Genomic DNA, 22,025 nt, shown 5'->3' with positions numbered 1-22,025 from the left:
AGAATATGATTTATGTAGCTACTGTGACTTCTGTGATTTTCTGCTTTTGCTGCTTCTGCCATTCTTTTGTTGTGAAGGTCACGTACTTGTGAACCTTTTCATGAGTATTTAACAGACACCCCTGCAGAAGATAATTGGATTGTTTTTGTGATGGGAGAAAATGCTCTGGTGGGCTGTGAGATTGGTTTATCTGCTTGCTCTAGAAACCTATATCTGGAGCTGAGGGCAATGATTTGTATGGATTCAGCTCAGAGGAATGATGACACTTTGTTATGTTCACACCTCTCACAAGATCTCTTGACAAGGAAATCTGTGAAACAATGTGTATTGCTTCAGAGCTTTGCTGTTACTCTCCATCTTCCAGCTCAGAACAGATTTCCCAAACAACAGATGTCTATTCTCTCTTTTCATTTGTGCTAAGAATTCCTTATCCTGGGCTGCCTGAGGTGGGCACAAATGTCAGAGCCAGGGGTGGTCATCTGCAGGTCGCTGTCCTTACACTTCAGCGTGGTCAGTCCTGACTGGATCTCTTCAACACAGGTTTGAGACTCAGCTGGCACAGTTGATGTGGGGGTAATTGTCATCCCACTTCATTTTTGCTGCTTGTACATTTGTTTTCTGGATTAGGAGAGGATGAGTAGGGCACCCTGGATGAGAGGATGAGTAGTACCCTGTTTCTGCCCCCAGTTTGAAGATCTTAAGTGAAAACACTGGATTACAAGTGAGATCAGCAAGAACACTGGGCCAAAGAGATGGTCCAAAGTTGAGTGARCTCCTTAGGGAGCCAGCCAGGCCTGTTTAACTACAGAAGGGAACTGTAGCCATCTTTGTATCTCCCCAAAATATGCACTGAGTGTGGTATGACAGCATCCAAGTTGCTGGTGATATGTTTCTATTCCTTCTCCTGTGTAAGAAAGGATATATTTGGCATCCTACTGGCACCAGCTTTCCAGCTCCCTCTTGCCTTTCAGCRAAGGCACCACCAAATAAGGCAGGAAAATACATCTTAGAGCTGGGGGGAGCTGTACAAATAAACCTGTGTRTGCTGCCTAGGGTGTGGTCATGCAGAGGTCCAGGTGTGACAGTGACAGAAGCTCCTTCATTTCGAGCAGTGAAAGCAGAAGGATGTGCCAAGTGGAGCAGGATTGCTGAGCTGCCTGTGTGGAGCAGAAGGGAGAGAGGAGGGATGAAGCAAAGCAGTGAAGCTGTGGCTGCTGTTCTGAGAGACAGTGAGGATGCCTTGGGAATGTCAGACAGCAGAGGAGGCTGTGGCTGAGGACTGAAACTGCTGTGAAGTACAGGACTGACCCACCTGCAGCTGGGGTTTGATGACATTGTTATGTACAAACTTGGGGCGGTGCTTGTTAAAATGATCCAGGTACAAAATGACRTCTGTGGTTAAGGATCAGCTCTCTTCCATGGGGTGCTTCACAGTGCAGAAGGGCAGGTACAGCTGCACCACTCTTCCTGAGCGGCTGGGATGTGAAGTGGAACACGCTGCTGCCCCACTGTGCAGCTGCCTAGTCCCCGATTTTCTSCTCTGGGTGTTAATTGCTGTTTAGAATATCTTGAGCTAGAAGAGATCCATGAGGATCACCAAAGCCCAGCTCCTGRCCCTTGAAATGTTTAACTGCTGAGTGAAAGTCTGTAGAGTGCAAAAGTACCAGCGTGGCTCTGAGGGGGGAAAGGAGAAGCTGAAAGAAGCTGCTCCAAAGAGCATCTCGGACAAATGCCAGCTCCWATTCAGCTGCCTTGGATACCCTGTTGTGCTACAGCTACTGCAGAGWTCGTGTTTGGAGGTGCCTGGATTTACTCATCACCTCAGCACTGCAGCTCTGGCCAGGGATTTCCTCACAGCTCTGTGAAATCATGAGCCTGCCTTGCCCCAGCGCTCTGATGCTGCAGTGAGCTCTGGATGAGCCCAAACCCGGGCGTTCCTGTGCTCTCATAAGCACCTGTGTGGTTCAAGCCTGTCAGAGTGGGGACCACAGAGCAGTTGTGAGTGCTGAGCACTGGCTTAAAAACCTGTTCTGTGGCTGTAGTGGCAGCACAGGAGTGAGGAGCATCCCTGCCTCTCCCAGGACAGGCAGGTGCAGGGATTCCTGACTCCACACTCTTGCARGTGGTGTGTACCACCTTCTCTCTGCTGGGGAGRATCACAGAATCATGGAATGGTTTGGATTGGAAGGGACCTTAAAGATCACCCTGTTCCACCCCCTGCCATGGGCAGGGACACTTTCCACTRTCCCAGGTTGCTGCAAGTCATGTCCAGCCTGGCCTTGGACTCTTCCAGGGATCCAGGGGCAGCCACAGCTTCTCTGGGCACCCTGTGCCAGTGTTCCATGGCTCTCATTGTAAAAAAATTTCTTCCTGATACCTAATCTAAATTGCCCCTCTTCTGCTTTAAATATATACTTATATTAAAAAATCCCCACAAGGTACAGCTGCAGTCTGATCAAAGATTATGCACCATTTCTGAAAAGGAGTGGGTTTCTTTTTTGCAGCTTTTGGGTTTTTCGTGAGGGTTTTTTTAAAGCCTGCAGCTTGCTGGTAGGGTCTGGAGATAATAATTTGCAAAAGAATCATGACTTACATGCCAACTGTTTTAAATACAAAGCTGTAAATGGTGTCAGTGTAGGAGGAGATGACTCCAGCTCTGCAAAAGAGACTTAAGTAGGAGAGGCAAAATTACAGGCAAGTTGAAATATTTTTGTTTTAAATGGAATAAGTGGCCATATTGGATGCAAAGGATGACTTTCACATTCTGGACATTCTGGTCTTGAATGGATGTTGTAGATGACAAGATCTGTAAAGGAAAGTCAGGAGGGAGAATGCAACAATAATTGATCCATGAAAGGAATTGTATTTCCTCCTCTGGTGGATCTGTAGTTCATTTAACTCCAAACCTTGTTGCAGTAGGAATGTCAATCAGATGTGTTTACATTAATAAAATGGTGAACACAGAGGGTAAAAACTCTGAGTAAATCTATAATAGCAGGTAGTTTTTTGAATGAAAACACTCTACCCTGCCCAAGTGGTTTTGGTATCAGTTTATCGTCYCTATCATCTTTTATGACATGCTTCACTTGACAGGGAATCATAAGCTGTTGTAAAAATGTTTTAATGATTGCTTGGTATGAAAACAGAAAGTCCTTTGCTTGTCTTGGTGTTTGCTGGAAGTGCATTAATGTTTTATTCATGGCACTGGGGTCACAGCACATGGAGCCTGTGAATGCCTGCAATAGAGAAGGAAGTTAATGGTGTTGACTTGAACACACGGGGAAAGTCAGAGGAACTTCTGCCTCTTCTCAAAGGTTGAGTTGCTTTTCTGAGCCCTTTGTCTTCTGACTTAACCCCAGGAGCCAAATGTTTGTGGTGGTCTTGCTGATTTATTAGCAGGATCAAGCAGAGAGTATTTCCTTCATTTTTTGTTAGAGGTGTTTGGTTTTTGTCACCATTACCTGACTTTTGCCATGGATAAATCTAAATCTTAACTCCTAGACTGTTAATTAGTAAGGCTTGTTAGYCCACTGCCAATTTAGTTTTTTAGGCCATCTAATAACACCTTTCACCAAATGGCCAACACATTTGTGATAATTAGTCAGAGATTATTTTTAAACAAAACCGTTTGAGAAGCAGCTCTATAGTTTCTTCAGCTGTGCTGGTATTTGTTCAGACTGCATAAGTTCAGAAGTGGATGCAAGTTGCTTATCTGATACCAAGTTAGGAAACTCAGACTAATTTCAGTGTCCAGCCTGGACTGTGCCCCTGAGGACCAGCAGATACAATGGTCTGCTGGCTGCTGAGAAGGCTCAGGGTCTTCCATGAAAGCCTTTGAGAAGCTTTGGTGAGTGGTTAGATATCACAGGGAGAGTGGGCTGGGAGAAACATCTGAAAATTAAATGTGCTTTGTGTTTCAGGTGTGACATCAAAGGTGGAATAGGAGTGTTGGGTGAAAAGTTAGCTCTGAAGGGACTTAACACGCTAATCTCTGAAATGGGGAGTGAACGSAGAAGTTGTGGGTTTGGACTAGAGAGGCTTGAACATGTCCAGAACAAACTGATAAAATTAGCAAGGGATGTTGAGTTGGGCACAAAAGGCTCAAGTTCTTGCTGGAAAACATAATGTGATGTACTCTGGTGAGCCTGGTCACGGTGAACCTCTCCAGAGCAGAGGAGTTGCCARGAGGGCTCAGGCGCAGGGTCCCTCTGAGAGGATCCTGCCTGAACACTGCCAGCACTGGAGAAGAGAGGGGAGAACTTGGAAGATTCAATCCAGGGGTAATTCCCCAAAAGAAAATTGCATTTTACCTCAGAGGAATTAGCTTGTTTCAAAAGCTCAAGTGCGACATTTTAGGTTGCTTCCAAAGTGCACAGCCTGGAACCAGTACAAATCCTGATGGTTTTGCTTTCCTTGTTCCGTGTGACATTTGCTGGGTGTTTGGCTCCAACGATAGCCTGAGCTCCCCTCCTGTGTCTTAGGGCTCTGTGTGAAAAAAAACATTTCCCGTTATTCATTTCAGATTTGTTGCTTTTCATTTCCCTGGACTGTTCATAATGCATCATGGTGTTTCATGCTTTTTCTGGATTTTGCTGCATTTTGTGTTAAGTCTTCTCTCCTAATGGCATTCAGATYCCTTTGCAGGCAGGTTTTACACAGAAAAATTGCACTTCTCCTGCTAAAGAGTGTTTTATTACTCTTGRGGAGGTCCTTTGCCTGTGCACAGCGATTACAGTGTATCTGTGATCTTACACTAGTGAAGCTTTCCTGGATTAGATTTAGCTTCAGCAAACAGCAAATCTGTGATTTATTTTTGAAATGGTGCATTCTGTTCCAGGCAAATTTTGCTCCCAGCCTCCCATTCTGTAGCTTTGTTTATCTTTGAACCGTGCTGCAAGTATACAAGTGGGCCGAATTACAAATTGCATCATACTACAAGGACACCAGAACATTCCTGGCTTAAACTCTTTTGTCTCATTGCAGCCTTGCCCTTCATGTAGTACCACCCTTGCTCCCCACTGCGATGTCAGCATAGACGAAGGAGCTATCCAAAATGGTTGTCAGGATGAGCATAAAAACAGTACRAAGGTAATTGAAGTATTTCTCCCTTCCCTTTTTTCCCTTATTGCTCTGCTTCCCTCAGCTTTCTCATTTTTGCACCACTGTTCCTTTATTCAAGCCCCTAAGCCAGCAGAACTGATTTTGATTTTGAATTTTGAATTGTGTTCAAAAATTTAGTTGAGTTCCCTCACCCTGATTTTCAAAATTTTTAGTGATTTTATGGGCTCAGCTTGATCCTGAGAAGGAACTGAAATTTGGACTCTTTAAAGTGTGCTAATGGTACCCAGAGAGGGAGACACGGGTGCTACCAGCTCTCCATCCTTACCCCAGTGGGCTGCGTTATCTCCTGCATCACTGCTCTAAGAGGTCAATCCTGTTCGTGCACAAATTCACAGCTTTAAGTCAGTTTGCATCTTTTCCTGACCAACAGAAACAGCCTCTTACATATTCCTYGTGCTGCTGCCACGCTTGCTTTCCTTGCCTGTTGCTTAGATATTCTCACTGAAGCCACCTACTTCCTCTGCCACGCCAGACGCTGCCTGTTTGTCTCCTTGTTCGTGGCCTTTGCAGCCTTTCTGCTCTGCCTGTCRCCTCTCACTCCTCCCTGAATGTTAGGCTAAATGGGGACCAGTGCTCAGTACCTGGTTGTTATATATTCAAATAAATTCAATGCTTTCCCTCCTTGGGGAGAATTGCTTCATAAATATGCTCTGAGACTGTGATCTTGTTCTTCACGTCTGCCTTACAACCCTTCTTGCCTGTAAAGCTGATTGAAAAACTCGCCAGCACTTTTTCCTCTRTATTAATCTGTGTTTCTGTGTTTCTACATTWATCTGTGCCTCTCTGTACTTGACCTGTTGTCTCATGCTTAAATTGTAAGCTCAGAAGCAGGGCCTGCCTTACTGGGCTGTAGGGGTGTGTTACRCAGCAGTTCTGTGCCAGAGTTCCAGGAAACAGCCTAAGAAAAGAATAAAATCATGATCCCTTGAGCCCTGAGGGACGTGCCAGCAGGGACTTGTCTCAAACCAGCTTAAGATCTCTAAGACAGAGAACATGGTGGGAGATCTGCCTGGGCTGCCAAGATGGTGGGCAGGAGATGCTTCTTCCCCAAGTGGCCTCTGCCCACRTGCAGGGATCTCCAGGAGCTGTCTGCAGAGGAATTGTCCTTAGGTACCAACTGCCTGGTTTAAATTGCTTCCTACTGCAGCTGCATCAGCTTGGTGTGTGTGAATCAGCAACTCCTCTGACCTTATGTGGAGGAGGTTTGTACAGAGCTGAGGAAGAGGTCTGTAATTCCACCAGAGAGATTCCATTGGAGACCAAATCACAYGTCCTTCTTCGCTTTGGATCGGAGATTGCTCAGCTAAAAATGGGAGCTGTTTCATGGCTCTCAGTAAGTCTGGGATGCCTGTTCAAGTGAGAGCTTAAAGAACAGCCTCATGAACAAAGTTGCTGTGGCATTTGATTCCCAAGACTTCCTTGCAGCCTCAGCTCTCTTGGGAAGAAGAGCCATAAACTCCCTCTACCCATCTCTGTTCCCTTCCCACACCACGTGCTGCATTCATGTCCCCTGTCTTTAGGGAGTGTTAATGATGTTTAATCATATCCTTAGACAGTCTCTGGAGCTTCCTTGTCTCTTGATGAGAGGAAGCTCCACACTAAGCCTCCAGGTTCTCAGGGAAACTCTACAGGCTGATGCCTTCAGAAGCCACAAAGCATTGAAGTTAACAACATTTAATAAATAGGGATTTTCTCCTACACAAACAGTTTCATACACTAATCCCTGCCTGTTRAGATTAACAGAGTGGAGACAGCACAGGGAAACCTTGAGCTTACTGAARGGAAGAATTTTCTTGGGGATTTGAGCCTTTGCCAAGCAGCTAAAGAGAAAGTCCATGCTGACCTTCTTTGAAAGAGAGAAATTTTCACTGCATTTTTCAGATGATCTTGAGAAACAGCAGGGAAGGCAGARTGTCCACAGGAGTCCAAATCTTTTATTTGAGCTGATCCCAGCAAAAATTGTGGYCTCTTTGTTACTGTTTTTCAAGTAACAAGTGGCTGGAGTGGTGAGGAAGAGGAGAAAGATTCKTTACTGGGGAAAAGAAAGAACTGTGAGCTTCATTTTTTCTTTATGCCTCAAGTTGTTCTGGGAAGTACTCTGGGCAAATCCAAGYTTTAACATAAATTAAAAAAAAACAACCCACCAAACAATGAAGGCCCTTCACTAACAGCTGGTTGGTCAGGGTTTTTTTGTTTCCCTTTGTTAGTTCTCCTCACCTCGAAACCAGAGAGATTTGCCCTGGCTCTGCAGGATGCCTCGTAGCCCAGGCTGGATAACCTCGTGGGGATGTAGCTCAGGAGCTGCTGATTGTTCTCCCTTAGAAAAGAAACTGATGACCTTTTATGTGAGAAATTCTTGTGCCCTGCCTTACAGGAGTGTCCCTCTGTCCCAGCAGCACCTCACTGTCCCAGGGCTCTCGATGTGCCCCTGCTGGGATGTGTGGCTGAAATCCCCTTTCCCTTCTGGTGATTATGGTCTGCAGCAAAGCATTGGCAGCACACCAAGGAAACCACCCCATTTCCTATTCCTTCCTCAGCTGCTGTCGCTGTGCTGGGAGCACCTGCAGGCTGCCAAAACAACTGTTGTGAGGGCTAGAAGGGCCCAGACAGGGAATCCTTCCATCTCCTGGCTCCCARCACGTGGCTCTTGGGCTCGCACCTCCATTGGGGCAGCCCACGGGGTGGGGATCCCGTGTCCCCTTGGGAGGGAGGAAAGGGAAGCACAACCCACCTCCCTTCTGCTTTTCCTGTAGCTCCAGGGAACCATTCCAACACACCTTGTTATGGCTTTAGCTCTGGAGGTCTTGGCTGTGACAGGAGCCAAGCCCAAGTGCTTCCTGWCTTGTCCCTGCACGGGGTTCTCCTGCTGCCTCCTTGGCCTTGGATCTTCCCTGGTTGTGTCTGAACCTTTCCCTTCACCTGTCTGTGTTCATATTTGCTTCACAGGATGCATCACACAAGAAAATTGATTTTGCATGGGCAGCCAGAAAGCAGATATCTTTTAACGAAGTTGATTTTACAATGTCAGTAACATATTTCAGCGCGTGGTTGGGGTGGTGGTGATATTTATGGTATTTATTTATGGTCACTGTGGTGGCATCCAAGAATAGTCTTCTGGAGGAGCTTGTCACTTCTGTACAGGCAGGAACGGAGAAAATTCTGTCATGAGTGGGCTTCAGGATGAGGATAAATGCTATGTGATAAGTGATAAGATACAGAGGGGGGCAGATGAACGCTCAAAATATGCCAAGTTTGCTCTGTGTTTGCATTTRAAAATGATCCTGACTAACTGCAGTTCATTTTCATTCTAACCACACTTAGCTGTCTAATTCTCTTGGAATTGCTTCAGTACATACTGGTCTAGGTCAAACAAAATGTAAAAGAAGGAACTTCAGGCTCCACAAAAATAGAATGATTTTTGTTTAAAAGTAATTTGTGTTCTCCAGTGCCAGCAGCATTGGTGATATTGTGTACCTAAGCAATGTTACAAGCWGTTGTCAGAATTAAAGCTGTCTTAAGTAATACGAAGGCAAAAGAAAACCAGAGAAAAGAAGTATATCTTTGAGWAGAAAAGGCAGTTTAATTTTTCAGACTTTTTGTTGTAGGATGCAATGTAAAAAGGACTGTTTGCACAGGTGGGGGAGAGAAGGAAGCTCTGGGAAAGTAGCAGGGCCATAGTGATCAGGGGAAGGATGAGCTGGGGTTCGCAGAGTAAGTTGTTTCATGACCCATGAAAAGCCAGAACAGATTAAGTGGATATTTAAAAAGCTTTTTTAGAAGAATCTTAGCCTTAGGATGAGTGACTAAAATTTGGGCTTGTGGTAGGTTGTCACTGCATGTGTGGAAATGTGCTTTGTTTTCTGCTTGTTGGAAAGCTGGTACATAAGAAGCAGAAAGGTGGCACCTAAACTGTGGAGTACTGGAGATGTGGGAGATTCATGCACAGGAAATAAGGATGTATTTCCATATTTTCCATATTTTCATAGGCAGGGGCAGTTTGGTCTTTGTCATGGTCAGGGTAGACCTCAGGGTGTTGAAGGAAGAGCTTCTTGCAGCTTCTGCTTCTTGCAGCTCTTCTGTCTGTTCTTAACCCCTGACATTCCTGGTGTGTTTTGCTTTGTGTCCTTCAGGCTTCAGGAGGACACAGTCCAAAGACCCAGAATGGACTTTTGAGTCCTCCCCAGGAGGAGAAGCTCAGCAACAGCCAGACCTCGCTGTATGAAATGCTACAGGAGAAAGGCCGCTGGGGCGGWGTGAGCCTGGATCAGTCAGCTCTGCTCCCTCTGAGGTTCAAAAACATCAGAGAGAAGACAGATGCTCACTTTGTGGATGTGATTAAAGAAGACAGGTAAGGAAAATGGAGCTGTGCAGTGTAAAATATGTAAAGGCAGTACTGGGATCCCATATATTCAGTATTTATGTGCTTTTTGTCTGATTTCAGTAATTGTTGTCAACATATAACATGTTACAAGTTTTCTGATTTTAGTCTTTATTCTGCTTAAACTACACTAGGAACTTGATTCTAGAAACTTTCTGTTTAAAATATGCAAAACCAGTTTTTTCATTACTTGCATGGTAAGCAGTCCTCCTTCAGTCGAGTCTTCGAAAGGGAATTTGCTCTTTAAATCACTTGTCATGAAGTTGAACTGTTTYTACAATCAAAAGTCCTCTTAATGTGTGTAGTGTGTACCTTCCTCTGCAATTTAAGGTGTAACATAAAATCTGAACCACAAAACTCACTTTTTTATAGTAAAAGAACAACATCTGATAGCACGTCACTAATCATGAAACCATACTGGGCTTGGAAGTAGAATTAATAAGAGTGAATTCTGTGAATTCTCCTGGACTTACTACCTATTTAAATATTGAGAAATTAGTTTCTCTCTCTGTTTCAAACAAAAAAGGTTATTTTGGGCAGGGGAAATGTTCTCCAAAATTCAGTAGTGTGGTTTTTCTATAAACACACAACTGTATTTCCCTTATGGCAGTGACTGGACTGGAGCAGCTAAACAGATAATTTGAGTTTGTTATTATTTATAGCTATTTTTAGCTCACTGCTTCCACTCAGATTGAGGGTATTTTACCTAAATATMCTTGAAGCTGTGGACTTCTGTGGACTCTGGGCTGTTTGGAACAGGGACACATCACCTTTATGGGAAGATAGGCAGGGAGAAGTGAGAGGCAGGGACAGGAGTCCCTCTCCAGTCTCTTACCTAAATTTCCTCAGTTCTCCAGTTGCCAACTTTAGTCAAAATTTAGGGTTCTTTTTTTGTTTTTCTCGGTGTGTGGTCTGTCTTTAGTGGCTGAGAATTGGGGTTTAGCTGATATTTTCAAATATTAGAAGACAGACTGATTGGGAAAGTCCAATTGTTGGCAGAAATCAACAAGAGCAAGTAGAAATTTTGTTTAAAATGTAACCAGCACTCTGAAAACTGTAAGTTACAGAAGTATCTTAATTTATGCAGTTGGTCTGCTGAAGATACCATGCTCAAGTTYTTGTGTTCCTGTTGCTTTCCTCCTCCGCTCCCAAAATGGGTAATTTTTTCTGATTTGGAAGGAGGGCCGTGATTTGAGATCAGTCAAAGCCTGGCTTTTTTTTTGGTCTCAATTAAATATCATCATTACCATATTAAGTGGGCCATTTCTTGTTGCCAGGGAAACTTCTCTGCTGAGTTCAGTTCATGTAAACATAACTTTCCAAAAATAATCTTCTGATTAATTAGATCTATGCAAAATGCTTTAAGCCTACCAGTTTACACTGATTTTTTCAACATTTCTCAATGAGAAATTATATGGAATAAGCCATTTTTTAAATGTTCTTGATCCCCTACTGTAAAACGTAATTGTTAGTCTTGACTAAYCTGGTATCTGTGAGGACCTCTGAATGGCGAATTTGAGGACCAAACTTCCTCGTGGTCATTTTACAGGAATCCCCATTTTCACTGAGTTTTGCTGTTTTGGTTTGATGCTGTTATAAAGCCAACTGATCTTGCCTGGGCACTGGRCAGCATTTCCATTGCTGAGCACTTGGATATAAATTCCTGTTAACAGAAAGTACTTAACCTAGATATGTTGATAAGGTGCATAATTGATCCCACAGGCTTCCTGCAGAGCTGGGAAGRGTTAAACATACCCTGGGGGAATTCAGGAGCCTGTACACTGCATTAGGAAGCTGCCTGTGGCTAGCTGGGAGGAAATGCTGGATACTGGGGACATTTTTCATTTCCAGTCCCTTTCTAGAGYTCAGCTGTGTGGCTGAGAGTTTTTTCCTTGCCAAGATTTCACCTTGGAGCTGATACCTCGGCACAGTTCCAGTGTTTTTTAAAAATATTAATAAAGACAGTATTAGTGTGGCATGTTTGTGTTAGTGCATTATGAAAGAATCCTTTTATAAAAGTTACTATTTCTTACAGCCTGATTCTCTACATTTGACAAACAGTGAATACTCTCAGTCTGGCTTTACTATAGCCATTGTAAAAATCCTGTGCTTTGTTTGCTGTAACCTGCATGTTACTGTGTACTTTAAAAGAAAATTGTAGTGTAAGAGTGTAGAATGTTTGAACTTAATTTCATTGGGGATATCCTCAAAGGATTCTTGGTTTGGGAGTTTTTCTTTCCAACAAAAAGTATGTATTCCTTAGGTTATAAACCTTCTGAAGTAAAAGAAGCAAGTACTCGTGTGTTGATCAGGGCAGTACTCACAAAGATCTCTKCAGACTTCCAGAGCAGAGTCTCAGAGATGTGTGAAGGTGCCCCAGAGCTGGGTTGTTTGCAGCCCTTCATCCCCTCCTTGGGGCAGTTTMCTGTTTAAATSTTYATTATTTTTAAATTTGTTTGCTTCTTTCATTTCCCGCTTCTTCCCAGTGCTGCTTGATCTGGGGAACACCCTGTGCCGGGAGGCAAAGGCCTCCTGGGAAGTAGGTTATGTACTTGACTGTTTGATCAAGTGGGATCTTCCTCTTGGAGACAGAATGAGTTGACAGGGAGCTGGGAAGGCCCCGGGAATGCTGCCTTCACCCTGGTTCCATCGTGTTCCACCTTCTGGTTCGTGCTGCACTGTGGAGCTGGGCTGTTCCTCCTACATCCTCTGTGCAACATCACCACCTCCACTCAGCTTCCCTGCAGGAAGAAAGGGAATTCAACAATACTTTAAAAAAATGACCCAAAAGCTTCCAAAATTTTTATTATAAGGTGCTCTTAGAAGTGTCTAAGAAAGGTGAGGAGGAATGAAGACAAGGAGGAATGAAAGAGAGAGGGGTGACTCAAGTGAGTCTATCCTGTCATTCCTTCAAAGCATCCTGGTAATTTTAATATRTTGGCCAAGGACAGAATGTTTAAAGGTTACCACATTTCTGTCATATGCTTAGACTCTTCTGTCTTCTCTGGCATCCATCTAGGAATGTGTTTGGTTGGTCTTGCATCTCAATTAAAAAAAAAAAAAAAGCTTTCCCCATGCCATCTTGTGCTGGGGAGCCAGTACTTCCAAGAAAACCTCTTAGTCAAGAGTTCCATAAAAATAAACAGAAAATAACCCCGAAACCAAACCCCCTTAAAAAAATAATTCAGGCACAAACAAGCCCTGTAGGATCTTAGAGCTTCTTCATCTRCTTGGAATTTGACCTCATGTGCATCTCTGGTTTTTGCTCAGAGTGGGAATTGCCTACTSTGCCTGTGGCTCTGGTGCTGCAGTTCCCAGGGTGGGAGTAGCACTGGAAAAGCAGCCACCCCTCATTTCATATTCGGAGGGATTTTAGAAACAGTTCCCTGTAAATAACACATGGAATCAGTTGCTTGAAAATGAGAGGAGGTTCACAGGCAGAGGATGTGCTGGGAAGCTGCACAGAGCAGGGGGGACAGGCTGTCCCAGCCACAGGTGCCACAAGCAGGTGTAACCTTGCTCTGCAGCCCTGGACATGAAGCACTCGGTGCTCTCGAGTCCCTTCAGCTCTCTGGCACCAACTCAGGGGAGAAAAGGTTTGCAGATCGAGTGCCCTGGCTGTCATCAGGAAACTTCATTCATAAACTTCTTACASCTAGTGCAAAACTCTAAGTTATTCTTTTTCTTCCAGAGGATGGGAAATGAAACCAACTTCTTAATGACTGGAGCCTCTTTTATGTTGTTGTGGGATTTTTTCACCTTCTGTGGGAGAGATGAAGGTGGAGGAGGGCAAACACCCTCTGGTAGATGCTGCAGGTTCCCTAGCCCTGGTGTCATTAGTTACCACTGCCTTTGTTGATGATTCTGGTCATTCCAAATCTCCCATTTCAGAAGTAAATCTCAGCTATCCATCTCTTCCCTCCAGCCCAGATCATTAAGGGAATGATCCCAGTTGAGTTACTGGGTTATTTTATTGTCTGAAATAACAAGAAACTGCTGTTTTCTAAAATGGGCACCCCATAACAATTCAAAGTCACCTTTGTCATCTTTGGCTTGCTTTGAGCCTTAGAATTCCACCCAAGACACAAATATCCCACAGCCAYGTGTCTGCAGAGTTGTGTGTCTGTAGCAGCAATTAACCTTTACTGTTTGCTGGCTTATGTTACAATTATCTGTACTCATCAGTTAGAGCTGTTAAGTTTCTGGAAGGACTTGTTAGGCTCTTCCTGGAAGTATAAAAGTTTGCTTTTTTTGTGGATTATTTCCTCTGAGTGAGCAAGTGATGTGGGTAAGAGGATACTTTGGTGATTGAGAGAGGAGAAAAGCCACAGAAACTTCAAAGCCAAGTGCCAGCATCCCTAGAAACGTAGCCACAGTCTGGGGGGGGCCTGAGGGAGGTACAGCTGAACAAACTGATGTTGATTTTGTCTTCTCTCTTCAGCCTCATGAAAGATTACTTCTTCAAACCACCTATAAACAAACTGAGCCTCAACTTCTTGGATCAGGATTTGGAGATGTCCTACAGGACGAGCTACCAGGAAGAGGTGTGTTTCTSCTGGCATTTGTTTCTGTCTAAGCCACTGTCTATCATTAAGTTTTTTAATACATTTTGTTGCAGTTGTTTCATTACAAGGGTCATGAAATGTCAAATGTGATTTACTACTTGGTATTGCTGCCTCTGAAAACAGTCTCCTTTAGGTTTATTATAGAATTATGGAATGGTTTGGGTTGGAAAGGACCTTAAAGCTCATCCTATCCCACCCCCTGCCATAGCAGGGACACCGTCCACTGTCCCAGACTGCTCCAAGCCCTGTCCAGCCTGGCCTTGGACACTGCCAGGGATCCAGGGGCAGCCACAGCTTCTCTGGGCACCCTGTGCCAGGGCCTCCCCACCCTCCCAGGGAACAATTCCTTCCCAATATCCCATTCATCCCTGCCCTCTGGCAGTGTGAAGCCATTCCCTATGTCCTGTCCCTCCGTCCCTTGTCCCCAGTCCCTCTCCAGCTCTCCTGGATCCCCTTTAGTCCCTGGAAGGGGCTCTGAGCTCTCCCTGGAGCCTTCTCCTCTCCAGGTGAGCACTCCCATCTCTCCCAGCCTGGCTCCAGAGCAGAGGGGCTCCAGCCCTTGGAGCATCTTGTGCCGTGCCCTGAGTCTAATCCAATGTTTGGGCTGGGAATCCCGCCTTTTCTTCATGTGCCGGTTAATGTTTTAAGGCTTTAGGATGGCAAGAGAACCACACTGAGATCAAAGCAAAGGACCAAACACTACTTGTCTTCTCCTCAAGTATTCCAACCTTGAGAATGGTGACTTGGAATTCGATTCTTGTTTGAGTCACAGTCTCATGGTTATCCTTTTGGAATCCAAATCTGTTTTGAACTCAAATGTCCTAACTCCATAAGTGTGCTGCATTCACATACAGGCAGCTCAAAATGTTGTGGAATTGTAAGGAACAGTGAGTAAGTTGTAAGGAACTCGGTGTTTTCTTCAGGATTCTGCACTGAGTCTAAAAACTCCTTAATTCCCTTGAGGGCTAATAATATCACAGTCTTTCCACAGCAGTGCATTTCCCTGCCTGGCTGGTAGGAACTAGTGAGATAGTTTAAATTTATGTAGAGTGACATTAGGTGTCAGTTAGAACTGAGGGTAGCTGAAAAATCACTGCCAAGAAAAGGCAATTGCTCTGCTGTCCTTGTTCCTCGTCCTCCTCCCTGCTCCTTCTAATGGYTTTGGTGCTTCTCAGACTTCCCTGCTGTGAGCAGTTCATTTACTGGCCTAGCATGAAATATTCATGGTTTATTTTTCTGTTAGGGGCTCTTTCTCTTTCCATCTCGGCCTGTTTTGTGCTGTGTTGAACCAGCAGCAGCTCTGGAGAGGTTGGCAAGTGCCAGAGCCAGCACGAGATAAGCGTCCGGCAGCAGGAAGGGGAATGGGCCCTTCCCTTCCAGCAGCATTGAGCTGCTGATTTGGGTGATCCATCTGCAGAATTGCATCAGGAGAAATGTATGTGTGGGTTTCTTTTCTTCCCAGTGTGTCCTGCATCTGAGGGCAGTGGGATTTCTGCTTCTGCTGCTTGGTGGTGCTTTCAGTTCTGGGCAGTGTTGTCACATTCTCCTTAGCAATAGCCCCTCTTTGCTAATATTTCCAGGTGAGACCTAATCTAATTTATTTTATTTTACCACAGGAAAACCCGGCTTTGTTTCAGTTCAGTCTCTGCACTTTGGTCAGGAGCTCCATGCTCATCCTGCACCACTGTAGTTTAGTGGTATCTCCCTGCATAAAGCTCCTGTAGCAACAATAGGGAAATCTTCCTGTGGGAGACAGCCTGCAAAACTTGCAAACTGGTACAGAAAATAGTAAATCCAGTCGTTTCCAGTGGAAAGATTGGGAAGAGAGGAGAAGCAGAGATAGTAAAGCATGTACAGATGGATCTATTAATGTGGCTATATAGGAAGTTCCTAGAAGGAGCAGGAATTGCAAGGCCTGCACATTTTGTTAGCGGCGAGCTAATAATTTGAAAATTATTATATAAACCTCCCTGAAAGTGGAAATTTTCACTCCGTAATAGCAGCTCTGCAGCACTGGGGCAAAAACCTGTCAAAGCTTTCATATTAGCAGAGTTCTGGTCCAAAACAACGACAGAATCATCTTTTGGAGACTGAAAAGATTTGGCAGCACTCCTGGTTCTCTAATGCCCTGACAGTGCTGCTGAAAGGGATTTCCAGCACCTCTGAATTCACCCCTGCTTCTTGCTCAGTGCCAGCTGCATGCTCAGGTTGTGATCCCTCTCTGGAATCAGCTCTGCCTCCCAAGAGCCTTCATCTGTTCTCATTTGGAAATGAAGGCACTACTTAGCACTGTTGGAGCATCTTTAGCTCTGGCACTTGGGGATACAGTGCTCTTTCCCTTAATACAATTGATGGTGTTTGTGTGTRGATGAACAGGATTCTGCTGCCCTTCAGATTAAAAGGTAATTTTGGCACTGAAGTGTTGCTGGCTGGATGTATTAGGTTGCAGAGAGGTACATAGGAGGAACAAGTTTGTTTCCCAATACTGCTGAGCATAGGAAGTGTTCTGAGGAGCAAAAGRTACTTCCAGTTAAACCAGAGCATTYCAACTGGGCACCTTCACAGTGACATAATTTCTGGGTTTTTTTGGAACCTGCTTTCTGTGGTCCCTTGGGCAGATGCAAACACTCCTAACACTGGGCTCACCTTCATAAGCCAGGGTGTAGAGCTCATGTTTGGTTTTCAGCTGGATCAGCTGGACTGGCCTTGGCATGGGGCACAGCTGCACAAGCACTGGGCCAGGCCAGGATGGGAATGTGTGGTGAGGGGTTATGGAAGAGCAGAGCTTGGTGTCCTGGGCTCTGGTCAGTTTGGATTACACAGCTTTCAGTCTGTCTTAAAGGGAGATGTGAACTCTGCCATGGGAGCTGTGTCTGTGGAGTGCTGTGTGGAGGGTTTTCTTAMRGAATTGTCTCAGCTAAAAAAGGTTRTAGTAAAATCTGTTATTATTTTAAATTAAAATCATTGAAGAAAATGTCCCGTAACTTTATCTGTTACTTAGTATATTTATGTTTCTTTGCACATAATAGTCAACTTTCATGTTTTTTTGTGTATCATAATAACATGTCATAATAACCCCAGGCCTGRGGGCTGTGCTGCCAAAACGTATTTACAACACAGTCTTCTCACGGAGCTGTGACAGCCATCACACCACCTCTTCTGCTKCTTGTTTGCAGCCTGTCCTTATGCTGGATTAATGAAGTGGCCAAAACTTCTTCATTCCTTTATTTGTTGTGAGCTGCTGTTCATCATCCAGTTGAATTCRGCCAAATAGCATTTATTCCTTTTCCATCCTTTCCCTCAATCCCTGTGTTCCACACAGGTTATCAGGAATGCTCCCGTGAAGACATTTGCCAGTGCTACCTTCAGCTCGCTCCTGGACGTGTTCCTGTCCACCATAGTCTTCCTCATCCTCTCCATCACGTGTTTCCTGAAGCACGGAATGGTGGCGTCCCCTCCGCCACCCGCGGCCGTCGTGGTGTTYGTCATCGCCATCCTGCTGGAAGTGCTGTCCCTTGTCGTCTCAATCAGGTAAAGAAAGTGTAACCAAGTCTGGAAATAGCAGAGAGAGCTGCAGTRGTGCCTGGCTTGGGAACATTTTGTTTGACAGCACCCCGGGAGCTTGCTTGGACAAGAACAGAGTTAGTGCAGCCAAGGCAGAGCCTSTACAGGGAGAGCTCTGGCTACAGGAATTGCAGAAGTGTGGCTCTGACAGAGGTCACTTAGGGAAAAGGAATCTGCACACCATCCCTGCCCTTCTTGCTGTTCCTTGGGATGCCACATGTGACTCTATGTCTTCTCCTCTCACAGGGCTCTCAGAATTCAAACAGAAATTTTTTTATCTGTCCTTCAAATAAACCCACCCAAAAAACCACTCGTTTAAATTCTGAGATAAAAGTACACAGTTCTGGGGTTAAAACTGACATTGTCTRTCAGAGATGCAAAGAGCAGTGCTGCCCTCAGAGAAAAAAACAAGAGAAATTGCTAAAGGCATGTTATGCCTGTCCAGAATTATTGTCTAAAGTTTCATGGGTTAACACTGAGATAGTGTTTTGTGTTTTCTGTGTCTGACACATAACGGGAGTCCAGTGCTTCCCCAGAGTGGGAACAGKCACTGCTGCTGAAGGGAAGGGGCACTGGTCTCTCTCTGCAGAAGGGGTGGCACTTGGCAGGGCCGTGCTGAGAGGTGCCAGCCCCATACCTGAACCTTTATCCTGCCTCTCAGCCTCTCCTGTGGCCTCAGAGGCTTTGGCTGCAGGTCCATTCAACAGCAGCTCCTCATTCCCCGTTTGTACCCAGTCACCCCGAGCACCGGGGTGTCCTGGCTGTGAGGACACTGCTCTGGGACCKCCTCAGTGAGCAGTTCCCGGGATTGCTCCCATGCTCAGGGGCAGCAAAGAGCACTTYGTTCAGAGCAGCTTGTGCCCTCCTGGGTGTGCTGTGTGATCTGCACAGATACCCCTGGAACCTGTCATTAACCAGGTGATTGACTTGTTAATGAGCTGTTTGTTTGTCTATGCATGTGGGAGACCGTTCACTCTGCCCTCCTTATCCCTCTGTTCCCTGCACTTCCCTGACACAACAGCCGGGTAAGGATGGTGTGTGGAAATGGGTGTCCTCTCCTGGAATACTGCAGATCTGTCAGGAATGTGTCAGTCAAAATGCTTTTGTAATTATGAGCTGGAAGCAATTYTGCTGTTGTTTCAGAAGATTGCAATTTGCACTCTTACTTTGACTTCTCAGGATCGAGGTGAAAAATACTGATTTAATGCTTTAGTCACTGAAGGAAGTTTGAACCTCAGTGGACATCGAAGTGTGTGCAAGTGTGTTTRTATCAAAGCTGAAATGTGGAATATAGAGAAGTCATCTGGGAAATGCTTTCAAAGATAGCATTTCTTAGCAGGGGTGTTTGGTTGTTGCTGTTTGAATAGTTTTTAGAAAATCTGAAATTCAGAGTTAAAAGGTATACTGGGAGATGGTTGAACTGGTAGAGCTGTCATTGGAAACTGGATTAACTGTTGTTCTGTCCTCTCTCTTGCATCAGAAAGGCATTTTCTCCTTTGCAGAAGTTTCTGCACTCTGGTTTGGGTGGGCGAGAAGTTTTTCAGACAGTTTAATGTGCCCAGGCAGCTCTTTTGGGTGATCTGGGTTTGGTGACCATTAACTTGTTCATCCAGGGACAGCCCAATCAACAACTTTGCAGAAGTGCTGCTTTCTGCTTTGCAGGTATATTTGGAGAAAGTTTGTGTTCACTCACTTTACAGGTGAATTCTTACTTCATTTTATTGTTTTTCAATTCATTGGTTTTCCCACTTATTTTTCCCGTAGGACATTGCTTTTGCCTTATTTTGTACATTTATAAAAAGTATTGCTGTAATCTTAGAAATATTTATAGGTAGATACATAAGGTTTTATTGCAGTCCTGCTCTGTAATTGGTGGYTTATGAGTTTCTTAAGGAGAAGAAAAATTGTTGTTTTCAGTCTCTATAGTCAAGAGTTGGCAAAGTGGTTTTGTCTGTGAGAGCTGTGCAGRGGTTTGGCTTCACTGCAGCACTGTGCTGTCAACCTGACCTGTCTCAAGACCCCTCAAATTCTCCTGGTTACCCTGGGAACCAGGAATGGCTGCATGGGATAAGTGACCACTGCCTCTCCCTGCCCTCTCCTTCAAACTAGCAGTTGGGCAATAGGGATGTTTTGAATTTACATTGTGTATTTGCTTTATAGTAAATATCTAAAATACACTTCTGGGCCACCCTAGTCTCCACAACCTGAGGCACATACTCTGTACAGCTCCCTTGGGGAGAAACATGAAAATCATRTTTTTCATCTTCCAATCCTCTTCCAAATGAGAACTGCTCCCTCTGGCCACTCTTTTTGCACAGAAATGGTGCAGAACTTCCTGTGCAGAAATGTCATCCCAAATGACAATCACAGAATACCACYGAGATATCTTCAGGGAGGAGATTGGACTACAATGCTGGGCACAATCCCAGAATTTCAGGAAAGGGATTATTTTAAGACCAGAAAATTCTTGCCTGAGTTTCACRTTGTATTTTCATTATCATGATGCGAAACACCCTGTCTTTAAATCAGCCTAAATTGTAATTAAATCCAGGACTCAGCCTAGCAAGGCTCCTGTGGCTCAGCCCTTGGTCCAGCTGGGGAGGGGAGAGGAGAGCACAGCTCTGTCATGGCCTGGGCAGCGAGAAATTACTGAAAACTTGACTTCTGCAWAAGCAGAAGTCCTCATGGAGCAAAGCTTACAAGGGATAAGGATGTTTTGATTCCTCTGAAGTGTCTGATAATAAATTATTGGAGTACCTATAGATGAAGATCCCACTGTTAGCACAAGAGCCACTCGAAAGTTAATTGTATAAAGCTGCATGCAAAAATTGGTGCTTGATTTGTGAGCACGTGGAAGATGTCATCTCCTCTGTAAATGTTCTCTGAAGAATGTCCTTCTGCCCACTTGAAATGGAGCTACTTTGACAAGCTCAGTTGAAGTGTAAGAGATCCTAAAGTTCTGGTATTTTATAAAAAATCATCATTGAATGTACAACAATGTGTGAGATTTCACTGGGGAGTCTGAGGAGTAAGTCTGCATCAATACAGGTTAGAGACAATATTTAGTGTAAATACARGAGCTTTGTTCACTAGATAATTTTGACATCTAGTCCTCAAGTAAAACTGCTTATAAATAAGTTTGTTTGCAGAAAATGTGTTGCTTTTGATAGCGTGCTACAGGGAAGGCTTTTGGGTGAAGAGTTGAGGGCAGAAGTGTGGGTGTTCAGCCCTGTTCAAGAGGRTGTGAGGTGGGAGCACTTTCAGTTGATTCATGAATTTAAAAGGACCTTTCTAGAGAGCAAAAAACAGTTACCTGCTGGATGAAGAGAGCGAGTGTAATCCAACAGTAGAAGGCAAATTGTGCTTTTGTTTGTCTGAAGAACTGCCCTTTTCCTGGTGCTTCACCTTCCCAGCCTCGCTGAGGTGTGACCCATGGTCTGTCCTCAGCCAAGACCCTGTGGCCAGCACTTGGATCTTCCTAAATTCCTGATGACCAGGAGCAGAAATTGTTTTCTGCCCCTCAAGCTTAATGAACCCAATCTGTTAACACGACTGATAGAGGGTATTGATGCTGGGGAAAACAATGTAGTCTGTTTGCCTTTATTTATCTCTAACATCTGCTATTTAATATCCCACCAAACTGCTGCTATGCCAAAAGCTTTTGATTTGAACTCTGGGAATTGATTTTAAACTGCCAGTAAATACAGAAATGATGGTAACAGTCTCCATTAGCCATTAATCATTTATGTCAAAGTTACTAATTTGAACTCTAGCTCGTGTAAACATCTCAGATGCTTTAGCATTTGAGCCCTGTTGAGCTGCCCAGTGACACTGCRTTATTTACTGATACTGCCCTGTAGCCATTAAATCTGTCTGCAGCTCTCACTGCTGTCTGGATTTAATGCACTCCTGACTTCCTGCGCTGGGAGCATTGGGCTGGATTCACTGGTGAGGAGAATTCATCTTTWCATTTGGGAGGGCAGAGCTCTGCTATAAATCCCATCCCAAAAAAAAATCAACAGCAAGAAGGTAAAGATTACTAGGAGAAACTCCCTCAGAAATGATCAGGCATTGCCCTGGAATTTGCACCTGCCTTTCTGAAACACAGCTGCCTGAATAAAGTGGGGTCCTCATGGTGGGATTAACCCATCGCATTCACCCGTGGATTTCTTGTACTTTCCACAGGAATTTGTCCTGGTATGGAGGCTTGGCAAAAAGGAAAATGCATAACGTGGAGTCCCTGGTGTGTGTGGGTTGGGGTGAGAGACATGAGCTGGGCTGGGTGTGTGCCATGGAGCCGGGGTCTGTGCCTGGCAGGGTGGGAGCCATGGGGAGCCAGGGGAATGTGGGCACAGGTGCCACCCGACTGCCTTGGAGAGACCTGGCATACCTGCCCT

The 22,025-nt window shown here is 44.7% G+C and overlaps 1 protein-coding gene across 2 annotated transcripts in view; it reads left to right on the top strand.

Annotated features, from left to right (window-relative positions):
- ADCY9 (adenylate cyclase 9) overlaps window positions 1-22,025 on the top strand; it is an 86,857-nt gene that overhangs the window by 46,717 nt on the left and 18,115 nt on the right. Inside the window, exons 3-6 of one of the 2 annotated variants that reach the window (XM_057372407.1) lie at window positions 4,984-5,088; window positions 9,252-9,469; window positions 13,941-14,043; window positions 17,387-17,595. In XM_057372407.1, coding sequence (XP_057228390.1) covers window positions 4,984-5,088; window positions 9,252-9,469; window positions 13,941-14,043; window positions 17,387-17,595 — 635 coding nt within the window. The remainder of the gene's footprint in view (window positions 1-4,983; window positions 5,089-9,251; window positions 9,470-13,940; window positions 14,044-17,386; window positions 17,596-22,025) is intronic. The other variant, XM_057372408.1, reaches the window with a different exon arrangement.

This window comes from Malurus melanocephalus, unplaced genomic scaffold (assembly GCF_030028575.1).
Source record: "Malurus melanocephalus ecotype Western Australia unplaced genomic scaffold, MMel_1.1 scaffold_170, whole genome shotgun sequence".
In the NCBI taxonomy this organism is placed as follows: domain Eukaryota; kingdom Metazoa; phylum Chordata; class Aves; order Passeriformes; family Maluridae; genus Malurus; species Malurus melanocephalus.
Note: the sequence above shows the minus strand (reverse complement) of the source record. Positions and strands in the feature narration are given on the sequence as shown.